The sequence below is a fragment of the Nematostella vectensis genome, chromosome 14 (assembly GCF_932526225.1).
Source record: "Nematostella vectensis chromosome 14, jaNemVect1.1, whole genome shotgun sequence".
NCBI lineage: Eukaryota > Metazoa > Cnidaria > Anthozoa > Actiniaria > Edwardsiidae > Nematostella > Nematostella vectensis.
In genome coordinates this window covers 10,293,945-10,314,224 of record NC_064047.1, presented here as the reverse complement: position 1 = coordinate 10,314,224, position 20,280 = coordinate 10,293,945, and the positions used below count along the sequence as shown (strand labels likewise).

Here is a 20,280-nt window from a genome sequence, read left to right as displayed (position 1 = left end):
AAAAATACAAAGGGCACTTGAATGGGACGCGCTGATTGGTTCAGCTATATATAGTACCCTAATCCGTCGACTGGTCGTTCTTAGAGTAAATGGCGGACTCCAAAAGTGCTTTTGACCATGCGTTAGCAGAATCAGAGAAATCGTTTTCTATAACATTTAGAAAAATATATTTTTCCCCTCCTCATTTTACTTTGGAAAAATTAAAATTCCGCCTGATACCCAGGTTAGATGTTCAAATGTCTTGCCCAGGCCAGTCATTGGTGTGTATTTCTCATTGGTATCATTTTTCGAAGCTCTAGTTATACCAAAGGCGCTGGAAATATGGATGTCATAGAAGCTGCTTAATACTACGGACATCATTAGTATCCGAATATTCAAGAAATTTGTCTGTAAGAGCACGAAGAATGCTTGGGATTTTTTGCGGTACTTCCCGCGAGTTGTTTATAGTGAGCTTATCAAATAATGGCATTTGTGTTCAAGCAGAGGATTGTCTATTTAGACGAAAAAGCCTGTAGTATTGGTGATGTGAATATCCTGTAGTAATTTAGTGATGCAGTCATATACTTAAATCGTAAATCTCCTGAGCCGTGACTTATCTTTGCGTTTCAAATCATTTAGCATAAAGTTACCCTCACCGGGGTTTGTCGTACTACTAAAATTATTACCCATGCATATAACACCAATGTAGTTTTGTTTTACATTAATACTGTTTATTACTTGATTTGGGCATTTGGTTGTGCCACCACGCGAGTCATTGGAAAATTGACAGCCGACGTATTTTGACAGCAGCCTGAAAAGGGGCGGCAGGCGTCGCGTCTAGCATTTGTGTCAGGCGTACTATTATTTTTTTCCTCTCCAACTTTTGATAAATAAAATCGCCTGATACTCAGGCTATGGGCGGTTTTAGCGGAGTGTTTGACCGGAGCAAAAAAAATTCGTCGGATGAACTCTGCATCTGAAACCAGCTTCATGGGTTGACTTCAGAAGAAATCAGGGCAGATGGACATATTTGTTCTTCTTTTATAATATGCCCTGTCTTAAAAAAAACTCCTTTCTTTAATCTTTTTGAAATTACCAATAGAGTCTGCTGATTATTGCGATAGTAACAGTTATTGCTTTCTTTATGAAATGCAAAATATTAAACTTTAAACAAAACTAATACGTTCGAGCGACAGATTCAGGATTATATCATCCTGTTATTGACGTTTTTTTTGCTTACTATTAGTTTTTAGATAACTTGTTGAAACAATGGTTAACATATCATTATTGTCTTATTTTTTTACGAGCTCGCGCATAGAATCGCAATTTGATCTGCGCTTCTCATTTAGAATCGTACATTGACAAAAAAATACCGTATTTTGTCTTATTAATGTACAAAGAACAACCCGATCCTCAGGCATTTAAAAGAGCAGAAAAAAGGATTGGGTTTCCTGTGGCAAAACAACGGAAGTGACAAACCGAAAGCGCTCCCCGCCATTCCCTCTCTACTTCTCTTTAGTCTCCCTCCTCCGCAATTTCGCCACAGGTAACCCATTCTTTCCGTCCTTTTCATCATGAGTTGCCTGCGGAGGAGGCTACTGCGTATTTGTGCACTTAAAGGGTGTGAATTGCCTTGCTAATTGGTCACGTGACGAGCAACTATTCTATAGTAAACAACCCAGTAAAAACAAGGAAAACGTTTTCTTAGAAACTAGTTCTAAGCCCTTATGTTCTGTCCTTTCTCCAAGACACCGATTAATAAAGCTGGTAAAAAGACATTCCGCTAGTTTGAAGCTTTGCTTCAGTATGGGATAATGAAATACTGATTGATAATACGCATAAAAATATCTACAAGTTTAGAGACGCCTACTGTTTGTTGGCTTGGGTATGTGTGGGTCTATATTCTGCTTTAAAATAATTTAAGAACGAAATCGAATCTATGAAAAGCTATGAATCCGCCAATAAAAAGAACCTTTTTTATAGGCGGGGTAAACACCTCGAAAACATTGAAAAGCCCATAGAATTTGGAGCGGCGAAAGTAGATTCATAGATGATACGTAACTATTAATCTAAACCTAACAGTCGAGCCCATTTGAAGCCTTTAATAATAGTTGATACTGGAGTAGTGTATCCCTTGATAATAAAATCGAGAACTTTTCCCTTCAGGGGGATTCTCTGATCAAAAATATCGCATCTAACTTAAGTACTAAGGCTCATTTTTATTTACTACACTTGGGCGAATTGACAAGGAAGATTTTACGTTGTTTTGTTACACACTTTCTTAGAACAAGCTTGCGAGTTCCCCTATAACGCAGTTTGAGTAAAAATAAATGGTATTCTCACTAGAAAGCAGCCAAATGTTATCAATTACAATCACAAATCTCAAATAGACATCGCTTTTTAATTGTGCATGCTGTTTGGCAGTTAGTATCTGTTTTCCCCTGAGCCAGTCCCTGGGCGTTGGCCGTGCAGACAGAAACTGAAGCAGGCAACACCACACCACGGATGGTACAAGCGCAATTTTCAAAGAGGCAATGTTCCGCACCGGGCTGATCGCACTGCTGTTGGCACCACAGGTCTCCATAATGTGCAAAGGCAGATCTAGCTTTGCAGATAACCGCATCGCTCGTCGTGACTGATGATGATACCTGGGTAGTTTTGGCGGAGCTAGACTGAATGGAAGTAACTGATGACATGGGTGTAGCCGTGCTTGAAGGAGAAGGCGTGGTGACGGTAATTTCGTTTGGAGGAGCAGCGATCTCCTTCCAGTCGTCAAAGCTGAACTCATTCTTCCCGCTGTAACGCTGAGTTCCCGGGAAGTCTTCGTTCTCGGCACAGGAGCAGTAATGTGATATGGAGTCGCCGTCGTTTCTTTGTCCGATATACGGACAATAGAACGTCTTACACGGTCCGCTGCACAGCATTCTTAGAGCTCCTGTCCTGACGTTCTCGCATCGGATGAGCCGTCCGGCCGGTGAGTAGGAGCACAACACCAAGTGGAACTCGGCGACAAGCGAGAGCGCGAGCAATAACTTTACCATGGTTAAGAGCATCAAAAACAATCAATTCACGAGAAAACCAAGAGAGCAAAGAGTTCCACTGCTGGATGAGCTCTGCTTATGAAACGATCTTTACGGTTTGACTTCATCAACTTGTTTTTCTTTTATAACTCTTGTCATAATAAACTCATGGAGCGATGGAAGCAGGATTATTTCATCGTGTTATTGACAATCTTTTGCTTACTGATAGTTTTTTTAATAACCTAGTAAAACAGTTTCTAACTGACGATTATTATCTTATCTTTTTTCGTGCTCGCGTCAGGAATTCCTTAAAAACATCTGTCTGCCTTAAGTTAATCACCCGTTCCGACATTTCTTCCGCTGTTCACGTTAAGTATCGTCAGTATTGCGCGTTCACTCAAAATATAGTATTGTATTTTGTGTTATTAATGTTGAAACAACAAATCCGGTCCCCGGAAAGGTGACCAGGTAACAATGACTAAGCCTATTCAGAACGGGGGGGAGGGCTTTAAAACTCCCCCAACACCTTTGATCTGTAATAATTTTTGAACAATCAGGGCTAGAGCATTGAAATTTGATGACTATTCCTAAAATTTATCTGGGAGCAGTTTGGTGAACACAAAATTTTGATATGCATACCCTTTGTCACCATAGCAACCAAGTTTTGATCAGTTTGATGTAAAAAAATGTTTGATAACCGCATCGCTCGTCTTGACTGATGATGATGCCTGGGTAGTAGTGGCGGAGCTGGGCTGAGTGGAGATGAAAGATGACATGGATGTAACCGTGCTAAGAGCGGTAGGCGTGTTGGAACTCGACTTTAGTTCGGATGTACTTGGAAGGGACAAAGCACGCGTTACTTGAGCAAAAGTCGTTGTTATTCCATTTGAAGGGATAACAACAGCTGGAGCAACGATCTCCTTCCAGCCGTCAAAGCTGAACTCATTCTTCCCGCTGTAACGCTGAGTTCCCGGGAAGTCTTCGTTCTCGGCGCAGGAGCAGTAATGTGAGATGGAGTCGCCGTCGTTTCTTTGTCCAATATACGGACAATAGAACGTCTTACACGGTCCGCTGCACAGCATTCTTAGAGCTCCCGTCTTGACGCTCTCGCATCGGATGAGCCGTCCGGCCGGTGAGTGAGAGCACAACACCAAGGGAAATTCGGCGACTATTTGCGCGATAGATTCGAAGTCGACTGAGAGCATAAGGTGTAGCCCATCCTTTTTGTAGTGAAAATCAAATCATTGAAATTTTCGTAAGTTGTCATGTAGTTATAGCTGATTTGTAAAGAGGTCGGAAGAAACTGTATGGTAGATTAAAAAAACTAAATTAATGCTTGCCATAATTTGATTTTATTAAACTTTTTATTAGCTTGTTAAACTTTTTCTTTTAACGACATCATAGCGCTATAATTGTTGTGCTTGGCAGGTTAATTTTAATTTTGACTTTGATGTAAAGGAAAACTCATTATTATACCAAGATGCTTCTAAAATGAACCAGATGGTCGCCAAAAAGTTAGAGACGAACTAAACTGGATTTAAACCAAAATCACCCGAATAGAGCCGAGCCACACCCTAAACTGTACTACCAAGATATGGTAGCTGTTTCGCTTTTCTTCTGAATATGACCGAGTCACCGAGGACATTACGGACGTCATCATCAATGTAACATCTGTTCTCTGAAGGGTAAAATGATGACTAGGATAGCCAATTTAATCTTCGGTTGCAGAAAAACGGTAAATGTAAATAATGGAAAACAAGTAGCAAATAGTTCAAAAGTAAACATGCTTAGAAGATTGTTGAAGACGCAATAAGAATTGCTAATAACATTGTACCATTAACTGCCCCTAAATGCACCTGTTATTTTGCTTGAGATATCAAAGAAGCAGAGTGATATCAGTCGTTTCTACTTTTTCAAAGTGGGAATATGTTTATTTATAAATACATGTTTTTTTGTCTGCTAATAAAATGTTAAAATAACTAAGTCATTTTGCGAGTCAACTTACGTACAAATCTTAAATGTTTGTAAGATTTGTACGTAAGTTCTGAGATTTTTTATTCACGATAAAACGCAAGCACAAGTAACAAGAGCAAGAACATAGAAAAGTCACGAGGAGAAAAAAAACGCCGTAAGCGTGTTTTATTAAAATCACACAATCTTGTGAAATTTTTGCGCTTGCGTTCTCACAAGCTTATCACTGCCGTCGCGACTTCCTCAATAACAACATCGTGCATAATACGGGAATTACTGTTTACAATTTTGCGTGGACCGAAAAAGAAATTATTTGAAAAGTTATTAGAAAAGTATTCTTGTCTTCTTAAATTCAATATTGTGCCGATCCAACACATGGATTCAATCAAGGGCACAAAACGGATCTGTTCCGCAGCCCGGTTTTTTTTTTTTTTTTTTTGCTGGCTGGGGACATGTGTAAGACCCCCCGGTTGCTGGGGATAAAATCGTCCCGAATGGTTTTTCTGACAAATTTGTGGAGTCGAACTAGTTAGGCTGGGAATATTTTTGTGGACGCTGGAGCAGAAGCTGGGATAATAATCGTCCGGATCGGGTGGGCAATTATTCGTGTGCTAAAATGCCTAACCACTGCTGGTTGGGAAAAAAGGAATGTTCCCTCCTGGGAAAAAAAACATATATTTTTCCCAGCAACTTTAAAAATGAATATTTTCGGCATCAGAACATATTCAAACGACGAAATTTAACGTGTTTCGGGAAGGAGGACTCGTATGCCCTTGTTCAATGTCCTCAATAACAAGACAAAGCTACTTTCTCATTGCCATATGAGAATTCGAACTACAGACTCTGTATAACTGGACTATTCAAGCTCGATATCGTCTGAACAAACTTGACAAAGATTCTTACACTTATTTTGACTGCCCAGGAACGTATAACTCTTATATCTATCGTATAACTCTTATAACTCTTAAAAGAGTTGTTTGATATTTTCTTTTTTTATTTGATATTCAGTTAGCACTTAAGGCTGTGGATCTAATACAATACACAAGATTGTAACTTATCAACCTCATTTATTCGTTTACATTATCTACAATACAATGTAATCATGGGAGGAGCTGTATGTATTTCGGGTTATTTATTTTGAGGTGTGAAGCTACTTGCCAAACCAGTACTGAGTGGTAGAGGAGGGAGACTCGGTGCATCTGAACTTGTTATTCACACTCCCATAATACCCGAAGTTATCCTCGTATGAAACAGAACCGGGATTTGCGGAGAAAGCGCAGCCACTGTCTTGAGTATTAAAACTGCTGTCGATGTGAACCAAATACGCCTTGACGACTTGCCAAAAGGGGGCGATGGTTTCAGCTGCAGCGTGACCTCGGATGTTGATGTATTCCACTTTTTTGCAAACTTTATGACCAAGGAAACTCAAGGGGTCAAAGTCCACCAGACTCGCTCTCAAGTAATCCCTGTAGTCGACTCCATATTTGGGAAAGCTGCACGTGACACGCCAGTGAGAGGACTGAGCCCTTAGTGCCGTCATCTGTGCCAGCGGAAGCCTTTTGAGGAGGAAAAATATTTTCGTGATTGTCCCTAAATAAAAGCCGCATTGTCACCAGTTGTCCCGTCGATTACGTAAAAATCTCCGATTATTTTTTTAACGGAAAACGCGATGAATATTTCAAAATTATAAAAGCTGTGCTTATTGGAAGTTAATTTGCGGATGTGATTGATAATTTAGAGCGGATGGCCTGTTAAGTAGCGCGGATTCTAATAGATTCTAATTTCTTTTATGCGGCACACTACTCTGTACTCGAGCCTGACGTTTTTACCTGTACGCCAGCCAGTTTGGAGATTTCTCGTTCACCGGCGCATCAAGGGTCAACGGTGTGCTTTGGAATTGGGGCAAGGCATTGTTGGCAAGGCTGAATGACATCATCAGGGTCCAGGCCACTCCCGGTTCAGAGTTGAAGTCGCAGTAGACTGTGTAGGTGTTGCCATTATTATCCACCAGCTGGTAGTAGCCGTCGGTCGTGCTACCGGACACCATGTGGTCCGTGCATGACTTCGCGATTCTCGGACAAGCCTGTTGATATTATGATATCCATGATTTCGATTGATGGAAAATTGTTACCATTTTTAGGACTGAAAGCGCAAGGAAATACCTCAAAATTTGAAACAAACCAACATCTCAATAACTTTTTAACCTAAAGAACAGAAACAGCACAGATTGCAGCAAAGATTCATGACTGCTTTTATTGAGTAAATTCATCATGTAACAGGTAATTTATTCTTATTAAACAATTTTTCTATCTATCTATCTTGCTATGCTCGTTTTTTTAATCTTTGCGATCGACAGAGTTGAAGAAAATATGCCTTCCTTTACAAGTATTTTCTTTCAATAAATCTGTTGTTGCTTCTTCGGAAAAATAAATAAATAATGTGCTGTTTGCTCTAGTTATTGAAAACAAATGAGACACAATAAAAAGGGATACTTGTAATTATTCGGGCAAGTATTTCGTGCAACTCATGAGATCCCTGATGTTACCCTCTAATTATTTCGATATTCGAAAGCCGCAAGTTTCCTCCGTCTACATAATTTCGTTCTACCCTAGAGCTGTAGCGCTAAGGCTACACGGTAGAACTAAAAAAGGTCGTATAATTAACATTGTTTGGCGATAAAGACCTACCTTTTGGGCTTGGAGCGACCCGGTCAAAGTCGCCAGTATTAGAATAAGCAGCTTCATGGTAAGGATATCTTGATACAGTGATATCGCCGTATTCGTTGAATGGGGCATTGGTTCGTTTTTCACTGAGTTAAATAATATATCGAATCAATCAACATTCTTATGCTAACACGATGTTTCGTGTTTCTACTGGTTTTCTTATTTTGCGTTTGTTTTACAAAACAAGTCTAATTGTTTTTGTGAGTACTTTGGCATTCAAACTATGAAAAATTTATTTAACTCGAAAAGCTTTGAAATTCTCTCAGCGACAAGGATAAAAAAACATATACTTTTAGAAAACACGCAATCCCCCATTCCTTTTCTTGTTCTGCGTGTAGAAAATAAAAATCTAGCAGATCGCAAACAACGAGCTTAAAATTTTTGAAAGAGATCTTCGTTTGACATGGATCATTCATTAATTGTTTTCATTGCTCGATTATCCATTTCCGATATTATTAGCTAATGTATTATTCGTTTCTCGATTCTAATAATTGAATGCGCCAAGCTTTGGTAGTCATGTAATCCTGCTAAAGCCAATACTTATTTATACACAGATCGTAATCGTCTACAAAACAAAGCACTATTAGTAAATGCTTGCTAAAGGGTGGGTGCACCAATATGTAATGATGTTATTTTTTTCACATAATTTACTGTATTTCACCCGATTTTACAAGATTTTTGTCCAAGTTGATTGACAGCTATGGATTAACCAAGTATGCTACTCCAAAATTAAATGCAATGGGGGAGAACATATTGACTTGGGAAGCAAATTCTGGGACTCAATATCTTTGATAAATTCAAAAGTAATGCAAAAACTTAGTTGAGCACTCCCTTTCCTTATTATCTTTAGGTTGTTAGAAAAAAAATGTTTTCTTTACAGATTCATCATCGAAAGCAAGTATGTTGCTATAAAAACCTTACAAAAAAAATATTACACTTAGACGCTGTATCAAAGTATTCCCATACTATAATCTTTAAGACATTTGCCTATTCTCATGCCTTCCAGCCTTCAGCATCAATCATGGCCCTCGGGTAGTCGTTGGTTGATTTTACCTATATAAAGGTCAAAACAATTAAGTATTTTTTCTTTCAAAACAATATTTTCGTCATGCCATTTTTAACTTTACTAATTTTCAATTTTCTACAAATATTTGAATAAAAATAAAAAAAACACATTAGATATATGCAAGATGCAGATAATATAAGCTTAATCCTATTCATACCGGGCTTTTTGGGGCTTCCTCTGACCGGGGGGGGGGGGGGGGGGGGCTCTTTCGGCTCCCCATCCGTAACTTTTGAATCACCTGTAGCTATTATTCTCAAAGCAAACTCTAGAAACAAATGCATAAATCGAGCAAGCTAATTGGCATTGATACTCGTTTGCTTTGAATTCTCAAAGCAAACTCTAGAAACAAATGCATAAATCGAGCAAATTCTACACGAATTTTCATACCTATTCTTCGGCGATTTTTCCCTGTTGTATAGACTTTGGGCCTTGACTCGCACTTTCGTCCTCACAATTCAACCTCCGCTCTCCTCAACATTCACCATACCCTGTGGGCAATCGTTTCGGCTTGTGGTGAAAATTGTTTTAGTATGCCATGATCCTCATTTATCGTAGTTTAGTCCTGTCAAGGTTCTAAGCCGTAGAATTTGGTCCATCACACTCACATTTCTCTTTTTCTAAACGTAAACATTACGAAAAGAGTTCGATTTTACGGCAGTCTCCAATAAAGCGCTCAATTTGAAAAGGTTTCCCAAACGATATTTTACTTTCGAGCACAGGAACTCATCAATCTAATATCAAACTTGGTATAGAGCAGGATATTTTGCTGTTTTGGTTGCTTTTTTCGATGCGACGTCTCGCTAACAAAACAAGTTTCAAACTCCGCGCGGCCATTTTGAATATTTGCATAATACGCTGATTTTGAGGATATGTTGGTGCACTCCTCTCTTAAAGAGGATGGTACTCAGGTTAGAGGTTGTGGTAAGTGTGGCGGTAAAAGGTGTAGGGTGTGTAACTTTCTTAAGACAGGGCGGGAGTTTCGCAGTACAGTTACTAATAAGAAATATGTCATTAATTTTGACTTGGACTGTAACTCAGATTTTGTTGTTTATCTAATTACTTGCTCTATGTGTAGCAAGCAATACGTAGGGTCTACTATCAATAGTTTTAGGAAGCGTTTTAATAATCATAAAAGTAGGTTAAATAAGCACCCTAGTTTACCGGTTAGTGAGAAAGTTAAGGATGAACTTATCTGTCAAAACATTTTCATTGCGACAATCATTTAGGTCTTAATAATGTTATGGTACAACTTATAGATAAGTGTAACTCTGAGGCTCAGCTTAGGGAAAGGGAAGGCCAGTGGGCTTATCGGCTTAAGTCTATCTACCCGCGGGGTCTTAATAGTGATGACTTTTTTTGTAGTAGGAACCCACGTAGAGATGTGTAAATTCTTTTTATCCATAGCGCGCGCTATTCTAGAAAATGCGCGTTTTTGTCAGTTGTAATGTTTTTGCGTCTCGCGCCACTATTCTGATGTAAATAAGCTTGTAACGATTCACCTTATTCAGTCTGCCCTGAAGAAGTCTTATTAAAGACGAAAATTTGGCAGAGTCGATTTCCAGTTTTTGAGGAATTGTATTCATTGTTCTGGTACGAGATCGCGACAGTTTGGGCTTTTTGATTCTATTCATAAAATATACCAAGTATAGAAACTTACCTCCCAAACAAATACCCAAACCTAATTCTATACACAAACATATAAATTCTTACTATCACTATAGTTTCAAAAGGGAGCTTCAACACTCAGACTTGCCTATCAAATCAAATTAATAATGGGAGCCTCTGGTTCCCAGGGTATGACTATACTCCCATTCTCCTATTATCTCCAAGGCTTAGTAATCAAACACGGTACAAGTTTACTTCATCTTCACAACCTGTGTCAGCACCCCCAATTAGACATACCCTTAGTCACCACCGCTTTGCCCTTACCATGCCTTTTCCTCACCCTAGTTTACACTTTATGCCTTTTTCCATTTGTCTGCACACACAATGAAATACACCCTCAATGGCTCTAACTTGGTGTTAGAACCTGTGTATTAAGCACGATTTGTTTCACAAAACTTCCTGTTTTTGATAAAAGGAATCATGATGAAAACAGAGCTGGATACAATGAAGTCCTTTGGGGATGGTTCTGACACCGAGGTATACATACACCCCTCATTGAATAAGCACATTACATAGCCCCTCAAACAAGTGCCTTCTCTAGAATCCATTTATAAAAAAAAGCCATAATGTGAGCATTTGTGGTAAGGACTTTTTTTACAACGAGTAATAGCAAACTAATGCAGCAATGAATAATGACTGCCATCCCTGAGATTTACTGATCACAGCAAATCTATTTATTCCAGGATCAAATATAAACATTTAAACAGTACATGTAGTGTCTTTTAATTGCATACAATAAACAGTGACTCGCGGCCAATCTGTATACGATTTAGCTTCATTTTTTTCAATGAGACTCGCTGCCATTCTGTATAAGATTCATTTCAGTTTCAATATCCCAGCTAAAATTTTTTCTTGGAGTGTCTTAATTCCGAGTGCGAAAGCAAGATAAATCCAGGGAAATTTTGTGCATTTGTATGACTTGATGAAACGTACAACTAGATAATTGGTGATCCATGTTATAGCCTGCTAGCAGTGGCTTACCCTTCCGCGTTCATTACAGTACGATTCGATGAAGTCGTAAAAATAACCCTGCAAATGAGGTCTGTTGCCGATGAGAAACAACACAAATAGGGTATATATGACGCACTGAGTCAGTGAAATCCCTGCTTAAACAGATAAGAAGAAATCACTGCTAGCAGAGAGTTAAAAAGCGGCGTTCAACATGATTTTCCCGATTCGACGGAACCGCCATTTTGTTTTCCCACTCTGAGTTGAGGCGTGTCCGCGTGAGACTGGGCATAGTAATACTCATCTCTGATTAGTTAATCAGATTGTTTATCAAATATAACCAAAAATGGTAATGTTCCGCACTGAAAAACAGACATCGATCCAAGGCCTTTCTTCTCAGGATCTCCTTACATAGATATAGACGTGAATAAATATAGAATGGTAGTGTAAGTATAGTGTAGAGCCTCTTGTCCTCTTTTTAGAGCTGCTGCGACGAGCGGGATTCACGATTTTACTATCGGCTCGTACTTCAGACAAAACGGTTTCTCAAAGACTTCAGCCCATTTGACTCCGCATATTTTCGGATTAAATACTATTTTCAAGCTGCCATTTTTCTGTGAGCATACGAACTTTGAAGCACTAAAGCGAGGCGGCAAAAAACACGTTAAAGCGTAAGACCGAGTGGGGCCTGGAAATTGCGCGGCTGGCTGGATTGTGACATCATAACCGTACGTGACATCATAACCTTACGATGACCACAAAACCAAGTCGCATAGCTATACCATATTTCTATACCTATGGAGCTCCGCGCGCAACCTGCGGCCGCGCTGGCTCCGCTAAACATAGAGTCTGCTGCCTTTTCGCGACTTCAAATTATCGCGAGATAATTTGCAACACTTCTCGAGATTTTCCTATTTTCGTAAAATCAGATCACTTTATTATTTTCGCGATTTCGCGATTTTGGGATAATAAAATCAAGAAAAAACAAGTGGAATTAAAATGTGCTTTAATCATGAACACTGAAACAATTGGTCACAAAATGATGCGTGCGCTAAATTTAGATTCACAAAAATCTATAAATACAAGTCCAACTCAACCCCTTACCGTACTATATGTACATTATTAGATGACTGAATAGACAAGGTGTTTACATAAAACGGCCAATAGTACCTCAAAGGATTCTTGTTTACTCACTTAATTTTCGCGCATCCTAATTTTTGCGACACTTAATTTTCGCGTCACTTTGTTTTCGCGAATCTTTCAAAATCACGAAATTCGCGAAATTAGAGTGACGCGAAAATTAAGTGTTACAAGGTACATAAAGAACAACGACCGCATATATGGATGAATGGTCCTATTGTAGGATGGCAGATATTGAAATAATAACCAAGCATATACTTGCAAAAGTGCACTCACCCCTTTGCAAAACCTTACATTCAAACATCAAAACATCAAAAGGACAGCGGCGAAGATCGCAGCGCGCGAAGAGCGCTCTTATTGCCTTTGCCTGCGTAGCAAGGTTCTCTGTGAGGCCATACTCTTCGCTCGATTTTTACTTCCGTCGCTCGGTCTCTATTCTTTTGAAACCTCACAGAGACGCAGGCAACATCACACCGCGGATGTTGCAGGTGCAGGAATCAAGGTAACATGTAGGTGATCCCGAGAAATCGCACATAGATTGGCACCAACTATCACTGACTACGGTGGACTTTCTCAAAGTCCGCTGGCTAGCTTTTAGAAATTGGCTTCTGCTATGGCTATAGACTGTGTGATTTTGGACATTCATCAAGGAACCAGACTCTGGATAAGGTACGAAAAAATGGCTTAGACGAACATATATTATAAAGGAGCCCCCGATTTAACGAGCAAAGGTCATTTTTAAGAATGTTTGCTAGAAACTATAGCTTAATTATGCCCGTTTTACTTTACTAAAATAATGAACTGCCACATTATTCCCGTTACTTAGCCATTTTCTAAAAAGTGCAAAAGTGCAGATTTTGGTTCAAAAATTACGGATACCCCCCCCCCCCCCCCCCCCCCGCCGGTCAGAGGAAGCCACAAAAAGCCCGGTCTGAGTAGGGTTAAAAACAATCGGATTCAGCGGCATTCACGAGAAAACGAAGGGGTAGAGGTAGTGGCAGCAAGTGTTCCCGTGGGTTTCAGCGGAATGGTTTGACCGAGCGAAGAGTTCGACCGCTGGATGACCTCTGCTTATGAAACGATCTTTTTATGGTCTGACTTCAGCAACTTGTTCTTCTTTTAAAAGACACTCTGTCATAATAAACTCGAAAAGCGGTGGATCCAGGATTATTTCATCGTGTTATTGACAATCTTTTGCTAACTGATAGTTTTTTAAATAACTTAGTAAAACAGTTTCTAACTGATCTGTTTATTATCTTATCTTTTTTCGTGCTCGGGTCAGGGAATCATAAAAAAAAACATCTGTCCACCATTAGCCAATCATTTCTTCCAATCATTTCTGCCAATCATTTCTTTCCCGACATTTCTTCCGCGGTTCTCGATAAGTGTCGTCAGTATCGTACGTTAACTCAAAATATAATATTGTATTTTGTGTTATTAATGTTGAAACAACAATCTGATCCCCGAAAAGGTATGTTTATTTTTAAGTATTTGTGCACTTTCAGTGTGAAATTACCACAGTGTTGGTTGGTTAAACTTTTTTTACATCACAAGCTAAACTATTCTTTAGTAAATAAAAACACAGTAAAAACAAGGAACGTATTATTAGTGGTTCAATCCCTTCATGTTCCTTTCCTTTCCCAAAACAACAATTAATATAGGGAATGAGTAGTAATCACCCCCCCCCCCCCCTCCCCTTCTCCAAGAAAATAATAATAATAATAAAAAGCTACAGGAATGCGATTAGAATCCCATAAAATATTTACACGTTTAGAGACGCCAACTGTTTTTGAGATTGGCTATTATGTGCATCAATAATTTACTTGAAAAAGCAGTGAGAAATCGAATCTATTAAAATTATAAGTTTTCTAAGAAAATCGCCTCTTGATATATTGACGGTGAAAACATCTTGTAAACGTAAAAAGCATATAGAAGCTACAGATTCTTGCGATATGAAGTCGATTTATAGTAGTCAAAAATTGTTGTAGGTTCACAGCGTGTACTACACTACCTGATGCTGAAATGTGTAGCGTATCCCTTAATAATAAAATCGACAACTACTTTCCCTTTAGGTGTGAATTCTATGTTTCCAAAACGCTTTGATGCCCCTAGCTTATACAATAGTAAGCAAAGTCATTGTTCTCGCCAAAGAGAAGTTATATGACATAGAGCGTGTCGCCGTCGTTTTTCTATGCGATGTACGGCGGTAGAAAGCCACACACGGTACCTTCGATGGCCTTTTTATGGGGAAGTTCAACTATCTAAAGTTTGTATTCTTCCTAGACCCAAGCAGCGAATGTATTATCAATTGCAATCACAAAACTCAAATACACATCGCTTATTTTGGCATTCTGATTGGCAATTAGTATCTGTTTTCCCCTGAGCCAGTCCCTGGGCGTTGGCCGTGCAGACAGAAACTGAAGCAGGCAACACCACACCACGGACGGTACAAGCGCAATTTTCAAAGGGGCAATTTGGTGGGATATGATCGCACTCTTGTTGGCACCATGAATCTCCATAATGTGCAAAGGCAGGTCTAGTAATGCAGATAACCGTATCGCTCGTCGTGACTGATGCTGATACCTGGGTAGTTGTGGTGGAGCTAGACTGAATGGAAGTAACAGATGACATGGATGTAACCGTGCTTGAAGGAGAAGGTGTGGTGACGGTAATTTCGTTTGGAGGAGCAGCGATCTCTTTCCAGCCGTCAAAACTGAACTCATTCTTCCCGCTGAAACGCTGAGTTCCCAGGAAGTCTTCGTTCTCGGCACAGGAGCAGTAATGTGATATGGAGTCGCCGTTGTTTCTTTGTCCGATATACGGACAATAGAACGTCTTACACGGTCCGCTGCACAGTATTCTTAGAGCTCCCGTCTTGACGTTTTCGCATCGGATGAGCCGTCCGGCCGGTGAGTAGGAGCACAACACCAAGTGGAACTCGGCGACAAGCGAGAGCGACAGCAATAAGTTTTCCATGGTTGAGAGCATCAAATAGCAATAGGATTCAGCAGCATTCACGAGAAAACGAAGGGGTAGAGGTAGTGGCAGCAAGTGTTCCCGTGGGTTTCAGCGGAATGGTTTGACCGAGCGAAGAGTTCGACCGCTGGATGAGCTCTGCTTATGAAACGATCTTTACGGTTTGACTTCATCAACTTGTTCTTCTTTTATAACTCTTGTCATAATGTACTCGAGGAGCGATGGAAGCAGGATTATTTCATCGTGTTATTGACAATCTTTTGCTAACTGATAGTTTTTTTAATAACTTAGTAAAACAGTTTCTAACTGACGATTATTATCTTATCTTTTTTCGTGCTCGCGTCAGGAATTCCTTAAAAACATCTGTCTGCCTTGAGTTAATCACCCGTTCCGACATTTCTTCCGCGGTTTACGTTAAGTATCGTCAGTATTGCGCGTTCACTCAAAATATAGTATTGTATTTTGTGTTATTAATGTTGAAACAACAAATCTGGTCCCCGGAAAGGTGACCAGGTAACAATGACTCCCCCAACACCTTTGATCTGTAATAATTTTTGAACAAGCAGGGCTAGAGCATTGAAATTTGATGACTTTTCCTAGAATTTATCTGGGATCAGTTTGATGTAAAAAAATGTTTGATATCTTTACCCTGGTAACCATAGCAACCAAGTTTTGAGACATAGGTTTAATGAAAATTAGGCAAAACGCTTTAAGTCGTTAAGATCAACTATTAATACGACGTGCTCTACGTAAATCCATGTCATATAAACGTTTTATACCAAGTTTTGAAAAAACACAATAAAGATTAACATCTCTATTTTAGAGGGGGTGGTTGTTTTTTGTCAATTTTTGACCTTCTCGAAATAGTGCTTGTAGAAATAACAAAAAAAAAACATTCATATCCACCTGAAATCATTAATACAACTTGAAACGAAGATTTAATGTTGTCAAAAAGCTTTAGATTTTGCCACCCAGAAGTTATTGATTCAAATGAATACCTTTAATTAAATTCAAGATGGCGGATCCAAGATGGCGGATGCTGATGTCACATAATTAGCTAAAAATCGCTGGGTTTTTTTAACAAACATTCAAATTTGACAAAACCCTTTTTGTATTCCACTATTTTAAATAAAATGTAGAAAAAAAAAAACATTTTTGGGAAAGGTATTTAAATTATTACTTTAATTAAGAACTTATGCTATATTAAAGGTACCATACCAATCAATGACGTCACAGGTGTCATATATTGTTGTTATAAAACTAGTGTCACTAATAATATATGTCTACTGCAATATTATCGAAAAAAGACATACAGAAATACACATCTAAAAACAGAAATATTGCCCGTTTCTTCTCACTAAGTGACGTCATCGTGACGTCACAAAGACATTTTTTTGGAAGAATATCGTTTGTTTTTGGGTCAGTACGCAGCTCTTACAAGCTGAAATTTGATTGGGCAAATGAACAATATCCGCACCTCGACACAAAGAACGAAAAGAATAGAGACAAAAGAACTCCTTTGTAGAACAAAAATAGGAGACAAAGCAGCTGCGTACTTACTGTTGTTTTTTGGATACGAACTGATTATGATAACTTATTTGGATTTTGGATGTTCTATACAAAGGTTTCGAAAGATAGGCTATTTATAACCATGTGTCCTTAAATGACGTCATAATGACGTCATATTTTGTTGCTATGGCAACACAATATATTATTTTGTTCCTCTTTGTCAGATAATGATTCTTTGGTTCAAAAGATACGGACGCGGGGGCCCCCCGGTCACAGGAAGCCACAAAAAGCCCGGTTTGAATAGGGTTAAAAACAATAAACAATCGGATTCAGCGGCATTCACGAGAAAACGAAGAGGTAGAGGTTATGGCAGCAAGTGTTCCCGTGAGTTTCAGCGGAATGGTTTGACCGAGCGAAGAGTTCGACCGCTGGATGACCTCTGCTTATGAAACGATCTTTTTATGGTCTGACTTCAGCAACTTCTTTTAAAAGACACTCTGTCATAATAAACTCGAAAAGCAATGGAGCCAGGATTATTTCATCGTGTTATTGACAATCTTTTGCTAACTGATAGTTTTTTTAATAACTTAGTAAAACAGTTTCTAACTGATCTGTTTATTATCTTATCTTTTTTCGTGCTCGGGTCAGGGAATCATAAAACAAACATCTGTCCACCATTAGCCAATCATTTCTGCCAATCATTTCTGCCAATCATTTCTGCCAATCATTTCTGCCAATCATTTCTGCCAATCATTTCTGCCAATCATTTCTGCCAATCATTTCTTCCAATCATTTCTGCCAATCATTTCTTTCCCGACATTTCTTCCGCGGTTCTCGATAAGTGTCGTCAGTATCGTACGTTAACTCAAAATATAATATTGTATTTTGTGTTATTAATGTTGAAACAACAATCTGATCCCCGAAAAGGTATGTTTATTTTTAAGTATTTGTGCACTTTCAGTGTAAAATTACCACAGTGTTGGTTGGTTAAACTTTTTTTTACATCACAAGCTAAACTATTCTTTAGTAAATAAAAACCCAGTAAAAACAAGGAATGTATTATTAGTGGTTCTATCCCTTTATGTTCCGTCCCTTTCCCAAGACAACAATTAATATAGGGAATGAATAGTAATCAAACCCCCCCCCCCCCCCGCCCCTTCTCCAAGAAAAAATTATAATAATAAAAAGCTACAGGAACGCTCCTTTTTCTTTAAGAATAACGATTAAAATACCCATAAAATATTTACAAGTTTAGATACGCCAACTGTTTTTGAGATTGGCTATTATGTGCGTCAATAATTTACTCGAAAAAGCAGTGAGAAATCGAATCTATTAAAATTATGAGTTTCCTAAGAAAATCGCCTCTTGATATATAGACGGAGAAAACATCTTGTAAACGTTAAAAGCATATAGAAGCTACAAATTCTTGCGATATGAAGTCGATTTATAGAAAAAAAATGTTTAGTTTCACAGCGTGTACTACACTACCTGATTCTGAAGTGTGTAACCTATCCCTTAATAATAAAATCGACTTTCCCTTTAGGTGGGAATTCTCTGTTTACAAAACACTTTGATGCCCCTTGCTTATACAATAGTAAGCAAAGTCATTGTTTTCGCCACAGAGCAGTTATATGACATAGAGCGTATCGCCGTCGTTTTTCTATGCGATGTACGGCGGTAGAAAGCCACACACGGTACCTTTGATGGCCTTTTTATGAGGAAGTTCAACTATCTAAAGTTTGTATTCTTCCTAGACCCAAGCAGCCAATGTATTATCAATAGTCCAGTTTCGAGTTCCACTGTGCCTGCTGGTCATAGGCACAGAGGACGCATAAATACAGTGCAAGCCTCGGTTTCAATTGAATCGATTGCAAATACCAGCGGGATCATGAAGTATTCACAAGTTTTTGCATTGTTTTATCCCAAGTTAAAGAGGATTCTCGCTGGTATGCGCATGAAATTTGCCTAAAGTCCAGGCTTACACTGTTTTTATGCATCCTTAGTCTGTAAGTCCAGCGGTCATAGGGGAACTAGAAATTGGGCTATTGCAATCACAAAACTCAAATTGACATCTCTTAGTTGAGAAAGTTGTTTGGCAGTAAGCATCTGTTATCCCCTGAGATACACGATTTTTGACGGTTGACTGCTCGAAGTTCTAATGAATTCTCTCTTAATTGCAATCACAAATCTCAAATAGACATCGCTTATTTGTGCATTCTGTTTGGCAGTCAGTATCTGTTTTCCCCTGAGCCAGTCCCTGGGCGTTGGCCGTGCAGACAGAAACTGAAGCAGGCAACACCACACCACGGACGGTACAAGCGCAATTTTCATAGGGGCAATTTGGTGGGTCGCACTGATTTTGGCACCATGAATCTCCATAATGTGCAAAGGCAGGTCTAGCTTTGCAGATAACCGCATCGCTCGTCTTGACTGATGATAATACCTAGGTAATAGTGGCGGAGCTGGGCTGAATGGAAGTAACAGATAACATGGATATAACCGTGCTTGAAGAAGAAGGCGTGGTGACTGTAATTTTCTTTTGGAGGAGCAGCGATCTTCTTCCAGCCGCCAAAGCTGAACTCATTGTTCCCGCTGTACCGCTGAGTTCCAGGGAAGTCTTCGTTCTTGGCACAGGAGCCTTAATGTGAGATGAAGTCTCCGTCATTTCTTTGTCCGATATACGGACATTAGAACGTCTTACACGGTCAGCTGCACAGCATTCTTAGAGCTCCCGTCTTGACGTTCTCGAATCGGATAAGCCGTCCGGCCGGTGAGTGGGAGCACAACACCAAGTGAAACTCAGCGACAAGCGAGAGCGCGAGCAATAAGTTCACCATGGTTGAGAGCATCATCAACCCTATTCAGACCGGGGAGGGGCTTTTGAGACCCCAACACCTTTGATCTGTAATAATTTGTGAACTAGTAGGGCTAGAGCACTGAAATTTAATGACTTTTCCTAGAACTTATCTGGGATCAGTTTGATGTAAACAAAATTTTCATATGGTTACCCTGGTAACTTTTTGTAAAAGTAAAGGCAAATTTTGTTTACATTGTGTTTTGAACAAAACATATAAAGATTCACATCTCTGTTTTAGGGGGGTAAGGGTGGTTGTTTTTTGTCAATTTTTGACCTTCTCGAAATAGTGCTTGTAAAAATAGCAAAAAAAATTCATATCCACCTGAAATCTTTAATACAACTTCAAACGAAGATTAAATATTGTGAAAAAGCTTTAGATTTTGCCACCCAGTTTTTATTGATTTAAATAAATAACTTTAATTAAAT

The 20,280-nt window shown here is 39.1% G+C and overlaps 1 protein-coding gene and 1 long non-coding RNA gene across 2 annotated transcripts; both read right to left on the bottom strand.

Moving 5' to 3' along the window:
- Positions 1 to 6,105: 6,105 nt before the first annotated feature.
- On the bottom strand, positions 6,106 to 7,947 carry LOC116608264. Its single transcript, XM_032369490.2, has 3 exons — positions 7,658 to 7,947; positions 6,800 to 7,053; positions 6,106 to 6,526 (listed from the first exon to the last, which is right to left on the bottom strand). The coding sequence occupies exons 1-3, from the start codon at positions 7,763 to 7,765 to the stop codon at positions 6,121 to 6,123; spliced, it is 768 nt and encodes a 255-aa protein (XP_032225381.1). The 5' UTR covers positions 7,766 to 7,947; the 3' UTR covers positions 6,106 to 6,120.
- Positions 7,948 to 10,732: 2,785 nt separating this feature from the next.
- Positions 10,733 to 11,695, bottom strand: LOC125559848. Its single transcript, XR_007306543.1, has 2 exons — positions 11,406 to 11,695; positions 10,733 to 10,788 (listed from the first exon to the last, which is right to left on the bottom strand). It is a non-coding gene; the product is annotated as an uncharacterized LOC125559848 (long non-coding RNA).
- Between the last annotated feature and the right edge of the window lie 8,585 nt (positions 11,696 to 20,280).

Excerpts from the sequence above, each read along its gene's own strand:
- LOC116608264 (XM_032369490.2), bottom strand. The coding sequence starts at position 7,765 with ATGCCCCATTCAACGAATACGGCGATATCACTGTATCAAGATATCCTT. Across the intron at positions 7,054-7,657 it reads GGTCGCTCCAAGCCCAAAAG|GCTTGTCCGAGAATCGCGAA; the intron begins GTAGGTCTTTAT and ends TAATATCAACAG. Across the intron at positions 6,527-6,799 it reads CCAAACTGGCTGGCGTACAG|GCTTCCGCTGGCACAGATGA; the intron begins GTAAAAACGTCA and ends CCTCCTCAAAAG.